Source organism: Carassius carassius, chromosome 8 (assembly GCF_963082965.1).
Source record: "Carassius carassius chromosome 8, fCarCar2.1, whole genome shotgun sequence".
NCBI classification, from domain to species: domain Eukaryota; kingdom Metazoa; phylum Chordata; class Actinopteri; order Cypriniformes; family Cyprinidae; genus Carassius; species Carassius carassius.
The window spans coordinates 21281982-21299397 of NC_081762.1; the positions used below are offsets into that span (position 1 = coordinate 21281982).

General features: G+C 38.6%; 1 protein-coding gene and 1 pseudogene across 2 annotated transcripts; one reads left to right on the forward strand and one right to left on the reverse strand.

Annotated features, from left to right (window-relative positions):
- Positions 1–3735: 3735 nt before the first annotated feature.
- LOC132145529 (ATP-binding cassette sub-family F member 1-like) lies at positions 3736–15286 on the forward strand. Of its 2 annotated transcripts, XM_059556633.1 has the most exons (27): positions 3737–3946; positions 4181–4227; positions 4543–4620; positions 4966–5104; positions 5187–5221; positions 5371–5490; positions 6703–6762; positions 7008–7091; positions 7187–7255; positions 7566–7646; positions 7762–7863; positions 9715–9837; positions 9914–10014; positions 10116–10201; positions 11875–12014; positions 12110–12258; positions 12358–12441; positions 12676–12800; positions 12894–13006; positions 13092–13263; positions 13353–13427; positions 13521–13591; positions 13750–13782; positions 13869–14037; positions 14123–14187; positions 14270–14342; positions 14493–15286. In XM_059556633.1, the coding sequence occupies exons 1-27, from the start codon at positions 3889–3891 to the stop codon at positions 14657–14659; spliced, it is 2619 nt and encodes an 872-aa protein (XP_059412616.1). In that variant the 5' UTR covers positions 3737–3888; the 3' UTR covers positions 14660–15286. The 2 variants fall into 2 exon arrangements, with proteins under 2 accessions (XP_059412617.1, XP_059412616.1); XM_059556634.1 differs by lacking the exon at positions 6703–6762 and having other exon boundaries at positions 3736–3946.
- Positions 15287–16044: 758 nt separating this feature from the next.
- LOC132144880 (small ribosomal subunit protein mS40-like) lies at positions 16045–16925 on the reverse strand (annotated as a pseudogene).
- Positions 16926–17416: the final 491 nt, after the last annotated feature.

Consider the following 17416-nt stretch of genomic DNA (forward strand, 5'->3'; position numbering starts at 1 on the left):
AAGTCTCTTAACTTGTGGAGGACGCCAGCGCACAGAAGCATTCTTTGTTTACATTAGTTCAGAAGAAAACGCAGCCCTGAAGAGTTTTGTAAAAGCCCGACATGCCAATAAAGCTTTGATTATGCTATGTGACAGGAATTTGTACTGGAAGTGCACTTTAGAGGATGAATTTAACAATACTATATAAATATCCTAACCCCATAATAATAAATAGTAGAATTATAAATGAATAATTCACTAGTTTCATTTGTAAATGAAAACACTCATTTAATCACAGAACGTTAATTAGGTAAGCAATACACGAATTGAAAGGGGAAGTAAGCATAATAAATATAGCCCTAATTAATATATTATTGTTATGAAGGTGGAACCCAATCGCAGACAGAATGCAGGACACACAAGGTTTATTGATGATAGAAAACAAAACCCACGAGGGGGCAAAACAAGACAAAAGGCAAAAGCCTTGACGATGACTAAACGGTAACTAACAACAAAACAATTTACATTATACGTTGAACAGAACTCCAGACAAAATACTCACAGCAAGATATCATTTAAGATAGACCGTGACAAAGCTTGACAACATCCGACAACGTTTGACGAAAGTTGGCAATGAACCAACCCAGGACAGAGAAACACAAGGGGTTTATAAAGGGAGGCTAATAATGAACACAACAGGTGAAACTGATGCGCTAATAATTACAAAACGAGGATCACAAGGGGGCGGGGTTATATGACGAGACAGCGCAAGCACATGGCCAAACAAATGGTCATGTGCTGCACATGAAAACATGGGCCTGTCATGATTCTGCCGCAAGACAAGAGAAAAATAAAAAAATAAAAAAAAAACAACAACAACAAGATGGCAGGATCATGACAGAACCCCTCCCTTAAGGAGCGGCTACCAGACACTCCCTAAGGGAAACTAGACACGAGACATAACAGACTGTGACAAGGACACAAACCAACAAAACATGACTAATAACACTAATGGCAAACATGAAAAAACAAAATCACAGGGTTAGGGTGCAAAATCAAAAACAATAAACAAGGCAGAGGAGGTGGGGGAAACACAAAGTCCTTGGGGAGCAGTCCAGGGTGGATGGGAGGACTGGGGGTCTTGAATCTCTGGGACGAGGACTGAGGACTGGGAATCCGGGGAAACTTGGCTGCAGACACATGAGGGGATGACTTGTGGGAAACAGTAGGCAGCTTGACAGGGGAGACAGGAGGCGACACAACAGGAGACAAGACAGGGGATACTGCGGGTGACTGTGCAGCAGAAGCAAGAATAGAGCTCCCCAAAGATGGCTCAGTAACAGCGCTCCCCATCTCTGAATCGGGGGGGGGATCATCGTCTGCAGCTGACTGGGGAACGGCGCTCACGGCAGCTGACTGGGGTACGGCGCTCACGGTGCTCTTAGAATCAGTGGACTCAGGACAAGACATGACTGACTTGCCAGGGGCTTCAAGAATCTGGACAAGACGCTTTAGGTATTCACCCAATGTGTCAGCAGCGACGAGGACAGGCATCTCTTGATGTGCTGAAACAGCCCGCAAGACAGCTTCAGCAGCTGAATCGGCCGCGACTCTCGCTGCGGTACTCACGACAGCAGGCTCTGGAACCCTGCCTTCAATAGCGGGTTCAGGGACAGCGCTTGCAGTAGCGGGTTCAGGGACAGCGCTTGCAGTAGCGGGCTCTGGCACAGCGCTTGCAGTAGCGGGCTCTGGCACAGCGCTTGCAGTAGCGGGCTCTGGCACAGCGCTTGCAGTAGCGGGCTCTGGCACAGCGCTTGCAGTAGCGGGCTCTGGCACAGCGCTTGCAGTAGCGGGCTCTGGCACAGCGCTTGCAGTAGCGGGCTCTGGGACGGGCAGAGATGAAGGGCGAGAGGCTCCCTTTCTCCTCTTTCTCTTAGGTCGGGGTGTGGAAGTCATAGCCGGACATGTGGCCGGTTGGAGAAGCTCAGCGGGATCTGTGACTTGCATTGGAAGGGCAGTCTCAGACAGCGCTGACTCAGTCGAGGAAGACTCCGACGGAGAATCCCATGAAGTCCGTCTCCCTCGTTTGCCACAAAGATCAACAGGAGTGGATGGGACCTCGGAAGAAGTGGAGTGAGCCTGTTCCCCTAGAGAAACAGCAGCCAGGACCGGACCCTCCAGGATCACGGGCAGCTTGGCTGGTGGCGACAACACGGTGGGACTCTGCGGCTCCTCCCGAGAGAAACGATCCCAGAGTTGGGCATAATTTCTCAGGATCCACTCACCCTGGGACGAGAATGGAAGGTTGACCCTCTCTCTGTCGGTGGGGGCTGACAACCAGCATTGTTCACGGATCTCTGATTGTCGCTGGAGCAGGGAGGACATACGGTCTACTGGGTTCCTTCTGGGTCGGTTCATTCTGTTATGTGCATGGAGGTTGATGAACCCAAAAGTAGACAGAATGCTCTCACAAGATTTATTGAAGACAAAAAAACAGAAAACAAAACCCACGAGGGGGCAAAACAAGACAAAAGGCAAAAGCCTTGACTAAGACTTGACTAAGACTTGACGATGACTAAACAGTGACTAACAACAAAACAATTTACATTATACGTTGAACAGAACTCCAGACAAAATACTCACAGCAAGATATCATTTAAGATAGACAGTGACAAAGCTTGACAACATGTGACGACAGTTGGCAATGAACCGACCCAGGACAGAGAAACACAAGGGGTTTATAAAGGGAGGCTAATAATGAACACAACAGGTGAAACTGATGCGCTAATAATTACAAAACGAGGATCACAAAAGGGGCGGGGTTACATGACGAGACAACACAAGCACATGGCCAAACAAATGGTCATGTGCTGCACATGAAAACATGGGCCTGTCATGATTCTGCCGCAAGACAAGAGAAAAATCAAGAACAAGATGGCAGGATCATGACAATTATCAATTATATACGGTTAGCCTATATGAATCAATGAATAAATGAATGATGCATTTATATAGAGCTTTATTGTGTATTGTTGTCCACCCAAAGCGCTGTACAATCATGTGTGTCTCTCCTCAACCACCAGCAGTGTGCAGTATCCACTTGGATATATTATATAAATAAAGTTGCACTTTTTTTTCATAGTTTGGCTGGTCCTGCGACTTATAGTCAGGTGCAACTTGTTTATCAAAATTAATTTGACATGAACCAAGAGAAAACATTACCATCTACAGCCGGTTTGTTAATAAAGTAAATAAAACGAAAACATGAATGTTTTAATGCTATTAAATAAAAAGAAATTATCCACTCGTAAGTCTCGCTCATCATGACAGGACCTGGATCGGTGAGCTGTGTCTCGGGCCGATGACGTCACTTCCAGGGAGGCATTTTGTACACTCCCCCATCCCTTGACTCCACCCCCACGTCAAAACAGTGCCACAAAGAGAGACGTGCAGAAAAGTCAAGTGCAAAGGGAAAACGGTATTGCAAGCTCAAACTAGATTGACACGCAAAATAAAAGCAGCGCTGCAGATAAATTAATAGATATGACCATGGAAAATATGTATTGCAAAATCATTGCTTTCGCGCTGTTTCATTTATGTTTTGCAATTCTTTATTTTTGTTTCCAAAAAGCAAATTTATTTTCCTCAATATTTTGCGTATATATAAGGCGTTGTTTTCACTCCATATCAGTGCAGTACCTCGGGCGGCCTGAGTGAGGGTGTGGCGCTGTCGCGAACCGAGCTCCCGGCGTTTGAGCGTCTTTAGCAGTGCGTGGATGGGCCTCATGTGATCTTCCTGAGTGAGCTACAGTGTGCTCGTGTGCGTTGTCAGCTGAGTTGTGATACATCCCTGAGTCTCATTACTTACCGTGTTTTCATTCCTTGGCACAGAAAAGGTTTAGCGGAAAAATGCCAAAAAAATCAAAAGAAGTCGCTGAGTGGGAGGGTGATGACCCACAAACAACAGGTAAGATTTTGCGTTTCTGTTACACCAGTCTGTTAATACTACCGACATTAATATGATTATTGAACAAGTTTAAATGATGACAACTCTTTATATATTATATCTTTATTTATTATATCTTATCTTTATTTATTATATTGTCATATTTTGCTTAGCCTGCGACAGAAGCGAGTTTATGCGCGTGCGGAGTTTGAGTGAGTACAAAAATGCTTAACATTATCATTTTTCTTTGTTTAGACAAACATGTCAAAAAAGGAAAGAAGGATAAGAGGGGGAAGAAGACCGTAAGTTTTTATTTGTGTTAATATATGACTGTGATCTGTGTTAACTTTCATCATAAACATCATTATGCTTGAAATCAAGAGTTGATTCAAGGTAGAAAATCTAAACTATTTTTATCTAAGCATTATATGATGTTTTATTTCTAGTTACCCTTATTAATATTTAATTCATGTTTGTTGAATATTATTTCCTGAGTTGAACCAGCTCCATCAGCGCCAAACACAATTGCAAAAAATTATAATAAATACATTTTAAAACCAATACTTCTGAGTCTGACATATTTCTGCATTTTTACATTTTTATTTCAATCTTGACAGTTTTTCGAGGAGCTGACATCAGATGCTAAACCAGAAAAAGCAGAACAGCCGCCAGTGAAAGAGGCACAGGGGAAACAGGTGCATTATTTTAATGATTTCCAATGTTTATAAATACATTATATAAAGTTAAAAAAATATATTTGGTTGCACTTTATTTTAAGGTGTCCTTGTTACAGTGTATATATTATACATTTCAGTACAGAGTACTAATTAACTACATGTACTTACTTACTATATGGTTACTTGCATGTAATTATGCATAATTTATTGTTATTATAATAGTACATTTAACGTGTAACATGGAAACCTTAAAATGAAGTGTTACGTATATTTATTTAATTAAATATATAAATTAAATTTAAAGTGCATTTAATTACAGTCAAATATTTTATGTTTTTTAATTTCCTTTTCATTTGCTGTTAGCCTCAGAAGAAGAAGAAAGACAGGCGGAAGGGGAAACCAGGAGACGACGATGAGGATGATGATGATGAGGCAGAGGTCATGAAGCGCCTCAAGAAACTGTCAGTTCAACCCAGTGATGAAGAGGAGGAAGAGGAAGAGGGTAATGTCATAAACTTGGTTTGTGCCAGTATGTCACACATCACACCACGTATTTAACATTGTGGTTTATTTTTATTTTGCAGTAGTTGCGCCAGTCAAAGGAGGAAAGAAAAACAAAGTGAGTTGCTTTTATATACTCTCTTCACTTGGATGCACTTTGTGGACAGAATCATTTTCCTCCTGCTGCACAGTGTATAGAACTGTGCAATTTAAGTCATGTGATCCAGTCCACAGAGCTTATTAATGCTGTACTCCTCTTTCTCTCAGGGTGGCAACATATTTGCTGCTCTGAGTCAGGGGCAAAGTGACGACGATGAAGACGCAGGTGATGATGATGATGATGATGATGATGTTGATGAGAAGACCCAAAGCAAGAAGAGCTCAAAGGTACGTGCTTCCAGTTTCACTGTCATTCACTATGTATCAGGTTTAATTACTATGTATAGACTTATATACACGTTTATGTTTAGTTTTATGTAGGGCTGTGCAAAAAATCGAATGCGATTTTCATGCGCATCTCGTCAATAAAGGCGCTCCTGTGATTAGAAGTACATCTCCAGCACGTGCGTTCAGATCAGGGTTGCAAGGTTTTCAAAACAAATCCTGCCCACTTGCTTCTCAAAACTAGCCGAAGCGCGTTTCCACGAGGTTCCCCGATAAAAATTGCGCCCCGGGGTTAAAATACACATTTTTTTGGGAGGGTTGCCTTGGTAAAATTCGCATCTTAGGGTCTAAACATCACGTTATTGGTATTGGGGTCGCTTCAACCCGCAGACATGAAAAACAACCGTGGATTTGGCAACACTGGTTCAGGTGGAGCGGCATTTACTACACAGAGCCGTAGTTCACCGACAAGCTACACAAAATCGCTTTCAAAAACGACACAGAATCGCCCTACGATTTTTTTTATATTTTTTTTAAACTATGAAAAAAAAGTTCGACTTATAGTCCGGAAAATACGGTAGTTAGTTTTAAAATGACAAATTTTAAAAGTACAAATATACTACGTAATTAATATTAAGCCCTAAAAGGAATTCGTAGCAACTAGGAACTAATTGAATTGCCAAAATGCTGTTTAAAATAGTCTTATATGGAGTACAATAGTTTTTCTAAAAGTTTATAAGAATAATCATTTCAATTACTACTATAAACTGCTAAACTACTGCTATTGCATGCAAGACATTGTTTGTTAAATTCATATTTGTATATGGTTTCAATAGTTTAAATGGCTATCTGTACTATTGCTGCTCATGATATTATCTTTACAGGATCATCAGATTTCATATACCTGACCACTGTACATATGCATCACACACCATATAACTCATAATATCAACTCTAATATTGTTTATTCCCTTTTTCAGCCAGTCCCTTGTGTCCTCTCTCTCTCTCTCTCTCTTCTAGTGGAATTCATTCCATTTGCATTCATTCACTTCTTTTCCAGATCAGTGCCAGCGCAATCATTGTTTCAGTCATTAAAAGTGAAGTTTAGTTAAAGTGAAGTGAATCATGTAATATTGGCACTCATCCGTCATCCGTCTTAATTCAGGATATCATTTCAAATCATTCCAGTAATCAATGTGTATGTATGTGATTCAGGAAGTTGAGAAGGTAACCAAGGGCAAGAAAAAAGATAAGGCTAAACCTAAGTTAACGAAGGTGGGTACATGGGATTGTTTCTATATTTTCTTATTCACTTTTCTTCCAAATTCACATCTTCTGTCTTTCTCCCACCTTGCAGTTTTTTTCTTTATTGCTGCATGACGGAAGTGCGTCACTCATCACGGAAACTAACCCTTTTCTGTACATTCCTGTCTGCCTTACTAACACTATGTCTGATTGTCGAGTGGTGCTCTGATTTTTTTCTATAGGGTCTTTGGTTTACTCTCTTCTCTCAAACACAGGAGGCCTCAGAGGATGAAAAAGATGAAGAGATGGAGAAGAAAGATGAGAAGAAGGGCAAGAAAGTCGCTGCTAAACCACCTAAGGTGTGTAACTCAGGTTTTGATGGATCCGATTTGTTTTGAAAAGCCAGTAAAAAGTCCAAGTGTATGCAACATAAAGAGCATCTTAATGTTGACAGGAGGAAGATGAAATTGAAGAGAAAGAACCAGAGAAGTCTCAGAAGAAAGGCAAGAAAGAACAGCCCAAGGTCAGTTTATTATTATGTTATTGAAAGCTGTTGTGCTGCTTAATGTTTTTGTAGACTCCATGATACTTTTTTTGATGAATAGAAAGTTTAAAATAACGGTGTTTATTTGAAATATTAATATATTGCAACATTGTAAGTCACTTTTGAGTAATACAAGTATTAATTCCCTTACTTAAAAAACCAACAACACTTGCTTATGTGCTTAATGTACTTTCTTCAGAATGTGTTTTTTTTTATTTCACAGAGAGAAAGTCGTAGTAAAATGTTCCAAGTTAAATATGTTTGTCATAATCTTTTCTTTAACTTTTAGAAAGGGAAGCCAGCTCGCCCTCCTCCTAGTGATGATGATGATGAAGAGGAGGAAAATAGTGATGGAAATGACACAATGATGGTACAAGAACTTTCTCTTTTTGTATTCCAAATATTCATAATTTCCAAGTGTTTATTCATCCACTTTCTATCTCTTTGTCCTTTATTTTCTTGATATTCTGCTTCGTGTCCCGTAGAGTGCCGAGGATGTCCTCGCAGCTGAGCAGGCCAAAGAGAAACAAAAGGATGACTCCTCTGTAAACTTGACTAAAAAAGAGAAGAAGAAGGAAAAGAAAAGGGTAGCGTATGCAAATTTTTAATACTCTAATGTATGTTGTAAAAGTGTTATTTTTATATATTGCATGCGCAATATATTAGATGCAAATTACATGCGCATGATCATATCATTATATATATCGCCCAGCCCTAGCAGTGACATTAATTTTGTGTTTTGCAAAGTTTGCTGCTTCAGTATTTGTAGATAATTTTTCCACATATTTCTATGGTATACTGAAAAGCAACGATAAGCATATTATAAGTTTTAAAGGCTTTTATTGGCAATACAAAATATTTCAGTCAATATTTACAGTGTTGACCCTTCATAACCTCTGTGGTTCACTCTGGCATGCTGAGTATTAGCTTCTGGGCCAAATCCTGACTGATGGCGATACATTCTTGCCTTATTAGTTCTCGGAGTTGATCACAATTTGTGGGCTTCTGCTTGTCCACTCGCCTTTTGAGGACTGACCACAGGTTCTCTATGGGATTGAGATCTGGGGAGTAGCCTGGCCCCGGATCCAAAATTTCAATGTAATGATCTTCGAGCCACTTCTTTATCACTCTTGCTTTTTTGTTTACACTGTCAGAAATAAAATATACTATAATTGTATTTTAGCCCTTTACTGGGGCAGTAACCTCAAAGATGCAACTGTACCCCTAAAAGGGGAGCATATTAGTACCATACAAGTATGCATGCTTGAAGGGTAGATAAGATACAAAGGTGCAACTTTGAGGTTACCTCAATGAAAAATAAACATTGTTTTACATAAATACTAAAATGTATTATTATTATTATTATTATTACCATGGTAAAGTTGTGGTTACTGCAGTTTTACGACAAATACTGTGGTTACTTTAATAAAACCATTGTTAATTTTTGTAAAAGGCTGCCAGGCTGTTGTACCGCTAAAGTTGAAACTTTAGCATTTTTTTTTCTGACAGATTTATTAACTGCAATTACAGAACATAACACAATCCATTTGAACTTTTAACAACCAATTTAAATTTACTTGCACAGACTAGCCAATTTAAATAAATATTATATGGACACAAAAGTTTGGTAATATTACAAAAGAGTACAAAGAAAAGATACAGTAAGATGTAATATGTGTTTTAAGTCTCATGCTCACCAAGGCTGCACTTATTTGAAGAAAAAAGCAGTAAAAGCCGCAGTATTGTGAAATATAACAATTAAAAATAACTTTTCTATTTTAATATATTTTGAAATGTAATTTAAAAGTGCATCAGAGATCAAAGCTGAATTTTCAGCATCATTACTCCAGTCTTCAGTGTCACATGATCCTTCAGAAATCATTCTAATATAGTATTATTAATAAACATTTTATTATTATAGCTGCTTCATAACTGTGTGGAAACCGTGATGCATTTTTTCATAATTAAGTTTATATATATTAACAATGTAATGTAATAATGTGGCAATGGTTTCTTGAGGTCTACTTATGCTTGTTATGCTTTTGGGAAACGCAGCCCTGTTTGAAAAAACACTAACGCTTGCTGGACACTCTGGGACGTCCTGAAGACTTCTTCACTGCAGTCAAATCTCTCTCCTTGAAGTTATTGGTGATCCGGTTAATGGTTCTTTCAGGTGCAATATTTTTTGTAGCAATTTCCTCGCATGTGAGGCCATTTTGATGCAATTATTTAAAATGCATCTGATCAGTCTACACAATAATCCAGAAACAATGTGAATGAACACCACAACTGCTTAAGCAGCAAACTTTGTAAAACACAAAATGTATATCACTGCCAAAACTTTTGGCCATTTATATATATTTTTTCTACTAACCAAAGAATAGTTTTAGTGGACAATAACAGCACTGATTGTAGACACTTCCTCTTGTGCTGTGCAGAAGGAGTATGAGCGGCAGGTGGCTAGTTTACGAGCTCAGGATGCCATCGAGGGAGACTTCTCCATCTCTCAAGCTGAGCTGTCCTCTCGACAGGCCATGCTGGAAAACGCTTCAGACATCAAGGTTAGACGATTGGGAGATGATTGAGACATTTGAAAACATTTTGTACTATGTACTAATTTCTGTTTTATGTTTATAGTTGGAAAGATTCAGCATTTCAGCCCATGGTAAAGAGCTGTTTGTTAACGCAGACCTTCTGGTTGTTGCTGGGAGACGATATGGTCTGGTTGGACCAAATGGGTGTGTTGATTGTTTAAATTTAACATTACTACATTGCACATAAGATTTTGTTCAGTTTGGAAATGTTATGATACCTGTTTCCATACTCCTGTTTGAATCAGGAAAGGGAAGACCACTCTACTAAAGCACATCGCCAACAGAGCTCTAAGCATTCCTCCCAATATTGATGTGCTGCTTTGTGAGCAAGGTACAGTACAACCCTGTGATATCTTAGTATAATCAAGATATTATTATAGGTTTTATTAATTCTATTTATATACGTTTTATTTATTTTAATTTTAGTTAATATTTTAGTAATTTTGTTGTGTTTGTAATTTTTTATGTCTTTTTTTATATGTTTTGATTTATTTTAATTTCCTTTTGTTATGTTAGTACATCAGGTTATACTGAGCTAGATCAAATAAGATACGTTTACTTTTTTTATATTTATTTCAGTTAAAGGGTTAGTTCACCCAAAAATGAAAATTAGCCCATAAATTGCTCTGCTTGAAGTCATCCTAGGTGTATAAGACTTTCTTCTTTCAGACGAATACAGTCGGAGTTATTTAAAAAAAATTATTTGGTCTTTCAAGCAGTTTAATGACACTCTGCGGGTGTTGAAGTGCTTCAGTCCAAAAGAAGTGAAATAAAAAGCGCCCATTCTTAATAGAAAGTGTCTGACATGGCTCCGTGGGGTGAAAAAGGCCTTCTGTTTCGGATTGATGTGTTTTTGTGAGAAAAATGCGCCGTTTAGTCTCGTGCAAACAAATGTTTGTTAACAGGAGCAAAGGAAGCAAAATTTCCTTACTTTAGCAAAAGGAAACCAGTCTCCAAATCCTCGGACATTCTTCTTACATACGTCATTCCCCCCGAACTTTTTCGTTTACAGCTGTGAGCACAAGCTAAATATAACACTGACTGGATTCGTCTGAAAGAAAGTCATATACACCTAGGATGCATTTAGGATGAGTAATTTATGGGGTGATTTTTATTTTTTGGTGAAATAACCCTTTAATGTTTATTTTTTTGTATTATAATTTTAGTAGCTGTAATAAACATGTTTTTATTTTTATTTTTCCTCAATGGAAGTTGTGGTTCTCTCATGATTCTGAAGAAAATACATTAGATAACTAAACAAAATCACACAAAATCTATGAATTAATGATTAAATGTCTCACTCAAGATGCACTTACTGGAATTACTGGATGAATCTGCTTTCTTGAACGAATCTCTTGTATGATTCAAAGACAAAATACATTTTAACAGCCCCTTTTCACCACCTACAGGCATAACAATGTAGTCAATAAATCTTCATTTGAAGTGTCAAATTACTTTCAAAAGGTAATTTACTCTATTTGCTACCATACACATCACACACACAGTTTATATCTTAACTTAAACTTTTATCACAGTACTTCTGTGATTTGTATGTTTGTACACGAAATAATGATACCGTGTGGCTAAAAAGACTGTGAAGCTGTTTCATTCATGAAAGACAGCTACTCTCTTTAGGTCAGTGACAGTGTGAATGCTGATTTAAATGTTCAAATCAAACTGAGTGATCTTACTCTGCACCGATGTACCATGTGATCACAACATTGATTGCACACGTCAAAGTCTGAGGAATGAAACCAACAAATCGTTGTAATTTAGGAATAGAATAACGTTGGTGTTTGAATCATGTCTTTAATGATCTATTAAATTAAAGTTCTTTGTCATGTTGGTGGTGACCCCTCTCTTGCAACATGTTTAGCTATCACAGATATTATACTTCGCTTTTTTGGCTTTTGATCGCGAATGTAGCCAAATTTTGGACCACTTAAATTAGCTATAAATCCAGCTGTACGGATCCCGGACTTCTCTCTCTGTGTCGCTCTTCAGAGGTGGTGGCGGACAACACTCCTGCAGTTCAGGCGGTGCTGAAGGCCGACACGCGCAGACTGAAGCTCCTGGAGGAGGAACGCCAGCTACAGAGTCAGCTGGAGAAAGGAGACGACGGCGTGTCTGAGAGACTGGACAAGGTCAGATGAGAGCAGCTCGCTGAGGTCCTCTAAATACACTGATCCATGGAGTAGAGGAGGATAACTGTGTGTGTGTGTGTGTGTGTAATTCACAGGTTTATGAGGAGTTGAGGGCGATTGGAGCCGCGGCGGCGGAGGCTAAAGCTCGTAGGATCTTGGCTGGTCTGTCTTTTACACCAGAGATGCAGAACAGACCCACTAAGAAGTTCTCTGGTGGTTGGAGGATGAGAGTGTCCCTGGCTAGGTGGGCACATTGAGATGCATTAATTTATGAGTTAATTTTGTAAATGTAAAATAAAATCTGTTCTGACATGAGAAATTAGAAAAGTTGTCCTTCTTCCAGAGCACTGTTCATGGAGCCCACGCTGCTGATGTTGGATGAGCCCACAAACCACTTGGACCTTAACGCTGTCATCTGGCTTAACAAGTAATTACTTTTTCTTTAAGCAATGCTATTAAGGAAACAAACTCATGTAGTTGATGTATTTACATTTCATGCAAATTATAAATGGCCTCCTTTTAAATGTTCCAAGTTGGTGGTGTGTTTTGATTGTATTAAGTGGAGGTCGAGATTGTCAGGCTCCTGTGTTTTTAATCTTGTGTGTCGCACCTTTGTGCTATATTCTTCTGATGAATCACCATTTCATATTTTCTCCTTTAGCTACTTACAGAGCTGGAAGAAAACGCTTCTAATTGTGTCCCATGACCAGAGTTTCTTAGATGACGTCTGTACAGATATCATTCACCTGGACAACCAGAAACTCTACTACTACAGGGGCAACTACCGTGAGTTTAGTCTCTGAACAGCATCGCAGAAGAAATCTTATGAAAGACATTTAATCATCTTACTGTAGTTTATGTTTGCTTGATGTTTCTTAGTGACGTTTAAGAAGATGTACGTTCAGAAACAGAAGGAACTCCTGAAGCAGTACGAGAAACAAGAGAAAAAGCTCAAAGACCTGAAGGCTGGAGGAAAATCCACGAAACAAGCTGTAAGTCCTTGACTTTTTTTCTCGATTTCTTCACTGTCCTAGTCTTCTCAAACCCTTCCACTAATTCTCCATCATTCATTTCTAGGAGAAACAGACGAAAGAGGTCCTGACGAGGAAACAGCAGAAGGGAAAGAAGAGCCAACATGAGGAGGAGAGCCGTGAGGCCACAGAGCTCCTCAAGAAACCGAGAGAATATACGGTCAAATTCACCTTCCCCAACCCTCCTCCGCTCTCACCGCCGATTCTTGGCCTGCACAGTGAGGCTTTTAGTGGCGTTTTTTATTTGTATCAGACTTGTTGTGTGGTTGATGACCAGCTTGGTTTCTTTTCTCCTTCTTAATCCCAGGTGTTGACTTTGGTTATGAAAGCCAGAAGCCTCTGTTCAGAAATGTGGACTTTGGTATAGACATGGAGTCCAGAAGTAAGTCACAGATATCTGTAGAAATCATGACTAGTAGTTTAATTATAGTGAAAAATATACACAAGAGAATGTTGATCATTTTCTCTGTTTCAGTATGTATTGTTGGGCCCAATGGAGTTGGAAAAAGTACACTGCTCCTGCTTTTGACTGGAAAATTAAATCCTGTAAGTACCAGTTATCTTTATAAAGTATTACTATTTGCTAAAAAAAAAAAAAAAAAAAGATTTTATATTAATAAAAATCCTTGTGCACTAATTTTTTCCCCTGATGTTTGTTGATTTGTTTCCTTCATGGCGTTAATTATGAGGCTTTTTCATTTTAGACAAAAGGAGAGATGAGGAAGAACCATCGATTGGTATGAGAGATGTTTAAAATCATTCTTTTTGTTTTACCTTTACCTGACTTTGGCTAATTGGTTCGTTCTTCTGCCTTTGCCTGTAGAAAGTAGGTTTCTTCAACCAGCAGTATGCTGATCAGCTGAACATGGAGGAGTCTCCCACAGAGTACCTCCAGAGGAACTTCAACCTCCAGTACCAGGATGCCAGGAAGTGCCTGGGTCGATTCGGCTTAGAGAGCCATGCTCACACCATCCAGATCTCCAAACTGTCCGGTTAGCACTATAGGAATCCATTCATGCCTGGTTTTCAAAGTCATCTGTCCTTCGTTGACAATTTTTTTTTCTCTGAATTTTTTAGGTGGTCAGAAAGCAAGAGTGGTATTTGCTGAACTTGCTTGTCGGCAACCTGATGTCCTCATTTTGGTAAGGAGTAAAGGTTTTAAATGTCTCAATTTAATTAAAATTAGTATTTTATAACATTTTTTTTCCCCATACAAATGTACAGGATGAGCCTACAAATAACTTGGACATTGAGTCGATTGATGCATTGTCAGAAGCCATCAATGAATACAAAGGAGGTATGTTTTTTCCATTTCTTTTTTTGTTGTGCCGAATGATCTTGTGTAAATGTAATGCAATCAGATGTTCTAGAAGTTTTTTAAACTATATACAATGATTGATACTGGTAGAAACCAGGGGGTAAAGTCTTTTATTATAAATATTTTTAGCTGTGATAATTGTGAGCCACGATGCCAGGCTGATCACGGAGACCCAGTGCCAGCTGTGGGTGGTTGAGGACCAGTCGATCAACAATATCGATGGAGACTTTGAAGACTACAAGAGAGAAGTGCTGGAGGCTCTCGGAGAAATCCTGGTCAACAAGCCTAAAGAATGAACAACAGCTGCTATTCATAAGCGTGTCAAACTACATCACTGAAGGGCTTTTGGTTGCATCTGCATTGCTTATTTTTAAAGCCTCAGTACTAAAATAAATTCTTCTTGGTAAATTGACAGATTTTGCTGAGCACCTGCATGTGAATTGTGTAGGGTGATATACACAAACCCTACAATACCAGGATGGGTTTTTCATGTCTTTTACTTTTAAAGCAGGTGAAGACCAATTCAAGATCTGTATTTTTACTTGCTGACAACTTGTACTGCATATACAGCTCTTGTTCTTTAGTCATGATGTCTGACATTCTTGTATTATGCTTAGCTTCTGGCCATATCATTACCAGCTCTGATCATCCATGTGATGCAATGCTATAAAACACACAATGTCACCATCAAATGTGAACAGATGGGGTTAAAAGGGTGCAGTTTGATAATGAAGTCTGATGCATATATTTAGTATTAAACTGCCTTTGTAGAATGAGTGCTTGGGTTCAGGTCATTAAAGCTCACATTCAAAACCAGCTCCTAATTGTTTAGCCTATGTAAATGTTCATACAGTGATTCTTCCTGTAGCTCATCGGTCTTGAATGATGAAATAAACTATTGATGGACTTGATTTGAATATAAAGTATGCATCCAAATATAATGGGAAAAACAAATAAAATATATATTTTCTTTTTTTGCAACAGTTAACTTTATTAGATTTCATATATTATGCTTGGACAAAATGTAACAACATGAAAGGAAAATGCTCATGAACGTACTGTTATGGAAACATCATTTGGATCAAACTTCCGATTTAAATGGAGCTTAGTCGTGGTAACACAATATGTCATTTCTGATAGGAATTAAAATGAGTTTGTGAGGGAGAGAAGTACACTGCGATTAATCAGTTCTGCTGTTTAACAAAATACAGATTTTTCATTTGATTAAATGTTTTTCCAAAAAGGCTTACAGTAGACATAACGCTATAAATGAGTTTTAAAATGAAGGACCTGCCATTGTGGAAGTCTATCCCTAACTGTCTCTCTCTCTCTCTCGTGTCAAATACACAGCATCTGCTCTGACTAAGGTCTTTTACAACAGGATTCAAACGTTTGGTTTCAGGTAGTCTTTGAAGATCCACTTCACTCTTTCCAGTTCTCGCTCATCTGGTTTTATACTTTCATACCACAGTTCTCCAGAGTGGAGAGAAGATGGGGCAGGAGTCAGTGCTACAGCACCATGAGTGTTTGAGTAGTCCTCTTTAGAGTAATCAACATGAGGTAGCTGGGCAGAAAGTAAGCCTTAAACCAAAGAAGGAGAAAAAGAACATTACATTAAGCACATGAGCACCATATAACGAGTTTGATCTTTCTTTTATAGAAGGATGTTTGTGCACATTAGCACTAATACCAATAAAAAAAGTGTCCGTTTAACTTAATCTCTAGCAGTTTCAATGGCCTTGTTAAGTAGTTTCTGTTGTTTCATACAAACACCTGAAGAAACAAAGGTGAAAAGAGCTAATCAGATTATGATCGTACCAGAAATGTGACTCTTGAATGTATTCAATGTAAAGAAATGAATCACCGGTTCGAGTGGATTCATACACTATTCCTGTTTGAGGACTAATGAACTGCTGCAACAGGTTCACATTCTGCAGAGAAAAACGTATATTAAAGCAAACACACGGTCCTCACACAATAAAATAAATGTCAGAATCAAAAAAACAGACCTTGTTATGGACAATGGTGTTTGGATCACGACAGATGGGACACGGGTTGCCGCATATATTATCACCTCTCTATGACAAGACACAGATTTAATGGACTGAGGAAATAAAATCATCTGAACAATCAATTAAAATTCTAGAAAAATGTGTCCTACTTACGATACAGGTCTTTCTTGTGTTTTGAGGAGGGACGCCCCCCTTATGGTTCCTCCTTTAGTTAGACCACACAGGCTTTGATCCATAGCGCTCATTGTACTCTAAACAGAGATTTGAGCAACATTACACTCATGCAATCAACTCAATCATCTAATCAATCATATTTACCTTCACTTTCTATATATTCCCATGGTCTGTCTGAATATCTAGACAGCACATCTGTGTCATCAGCAGATGATGAAGATGATAAAGCACGAACATTCAGACGCAGCACTGGAGCAGTTATTTTACAATCACAGATTCTCTGCAAAACAAAACGAGTAATGTGTCCTTTATGTTGAGGATGTTTGCACGCGAAATTAGTGGACAACAAGATGCATGTTTTCTTATACAGGATATATAAACATCAGTTAAAATATTTTGTCTGCAACCAACCAACATGTGCTTGAATATTTCGATGTAAAATGACGGGAAATGTGCGGCAGATAATTATTTAAATGCGTTTTAAGGAGGCTGCCATTTCGTCTTTGTATCAAAGGAAGTTGTTGAGAGGTTAAAGTGCACTGTGACGGAAGTGCGCGTTCACGGGTCTCACTTTTTTCCATTTTAAAAGAGATCGTTTTAAATGAATTCATAGTTTACCTAGTCAAATATTTCAAGACACACAAAAAAAAAAAAGTAAAATGTTTTGTATTTTGTATTTTTGTCATAGATATATCACTTGTGGTTCTATAAATGATCGTTTAAATGAATGTTAAATTTGAACCCACACTTTAAGCATAACAGCGTGACAGTCATTTACATAAAGGCTGAATCTGTCTTACAATAACTAGTTCTTGAATTTGCATAAACGAATACGCCTAGATTATTGTACAGTGATGTAGATGGATT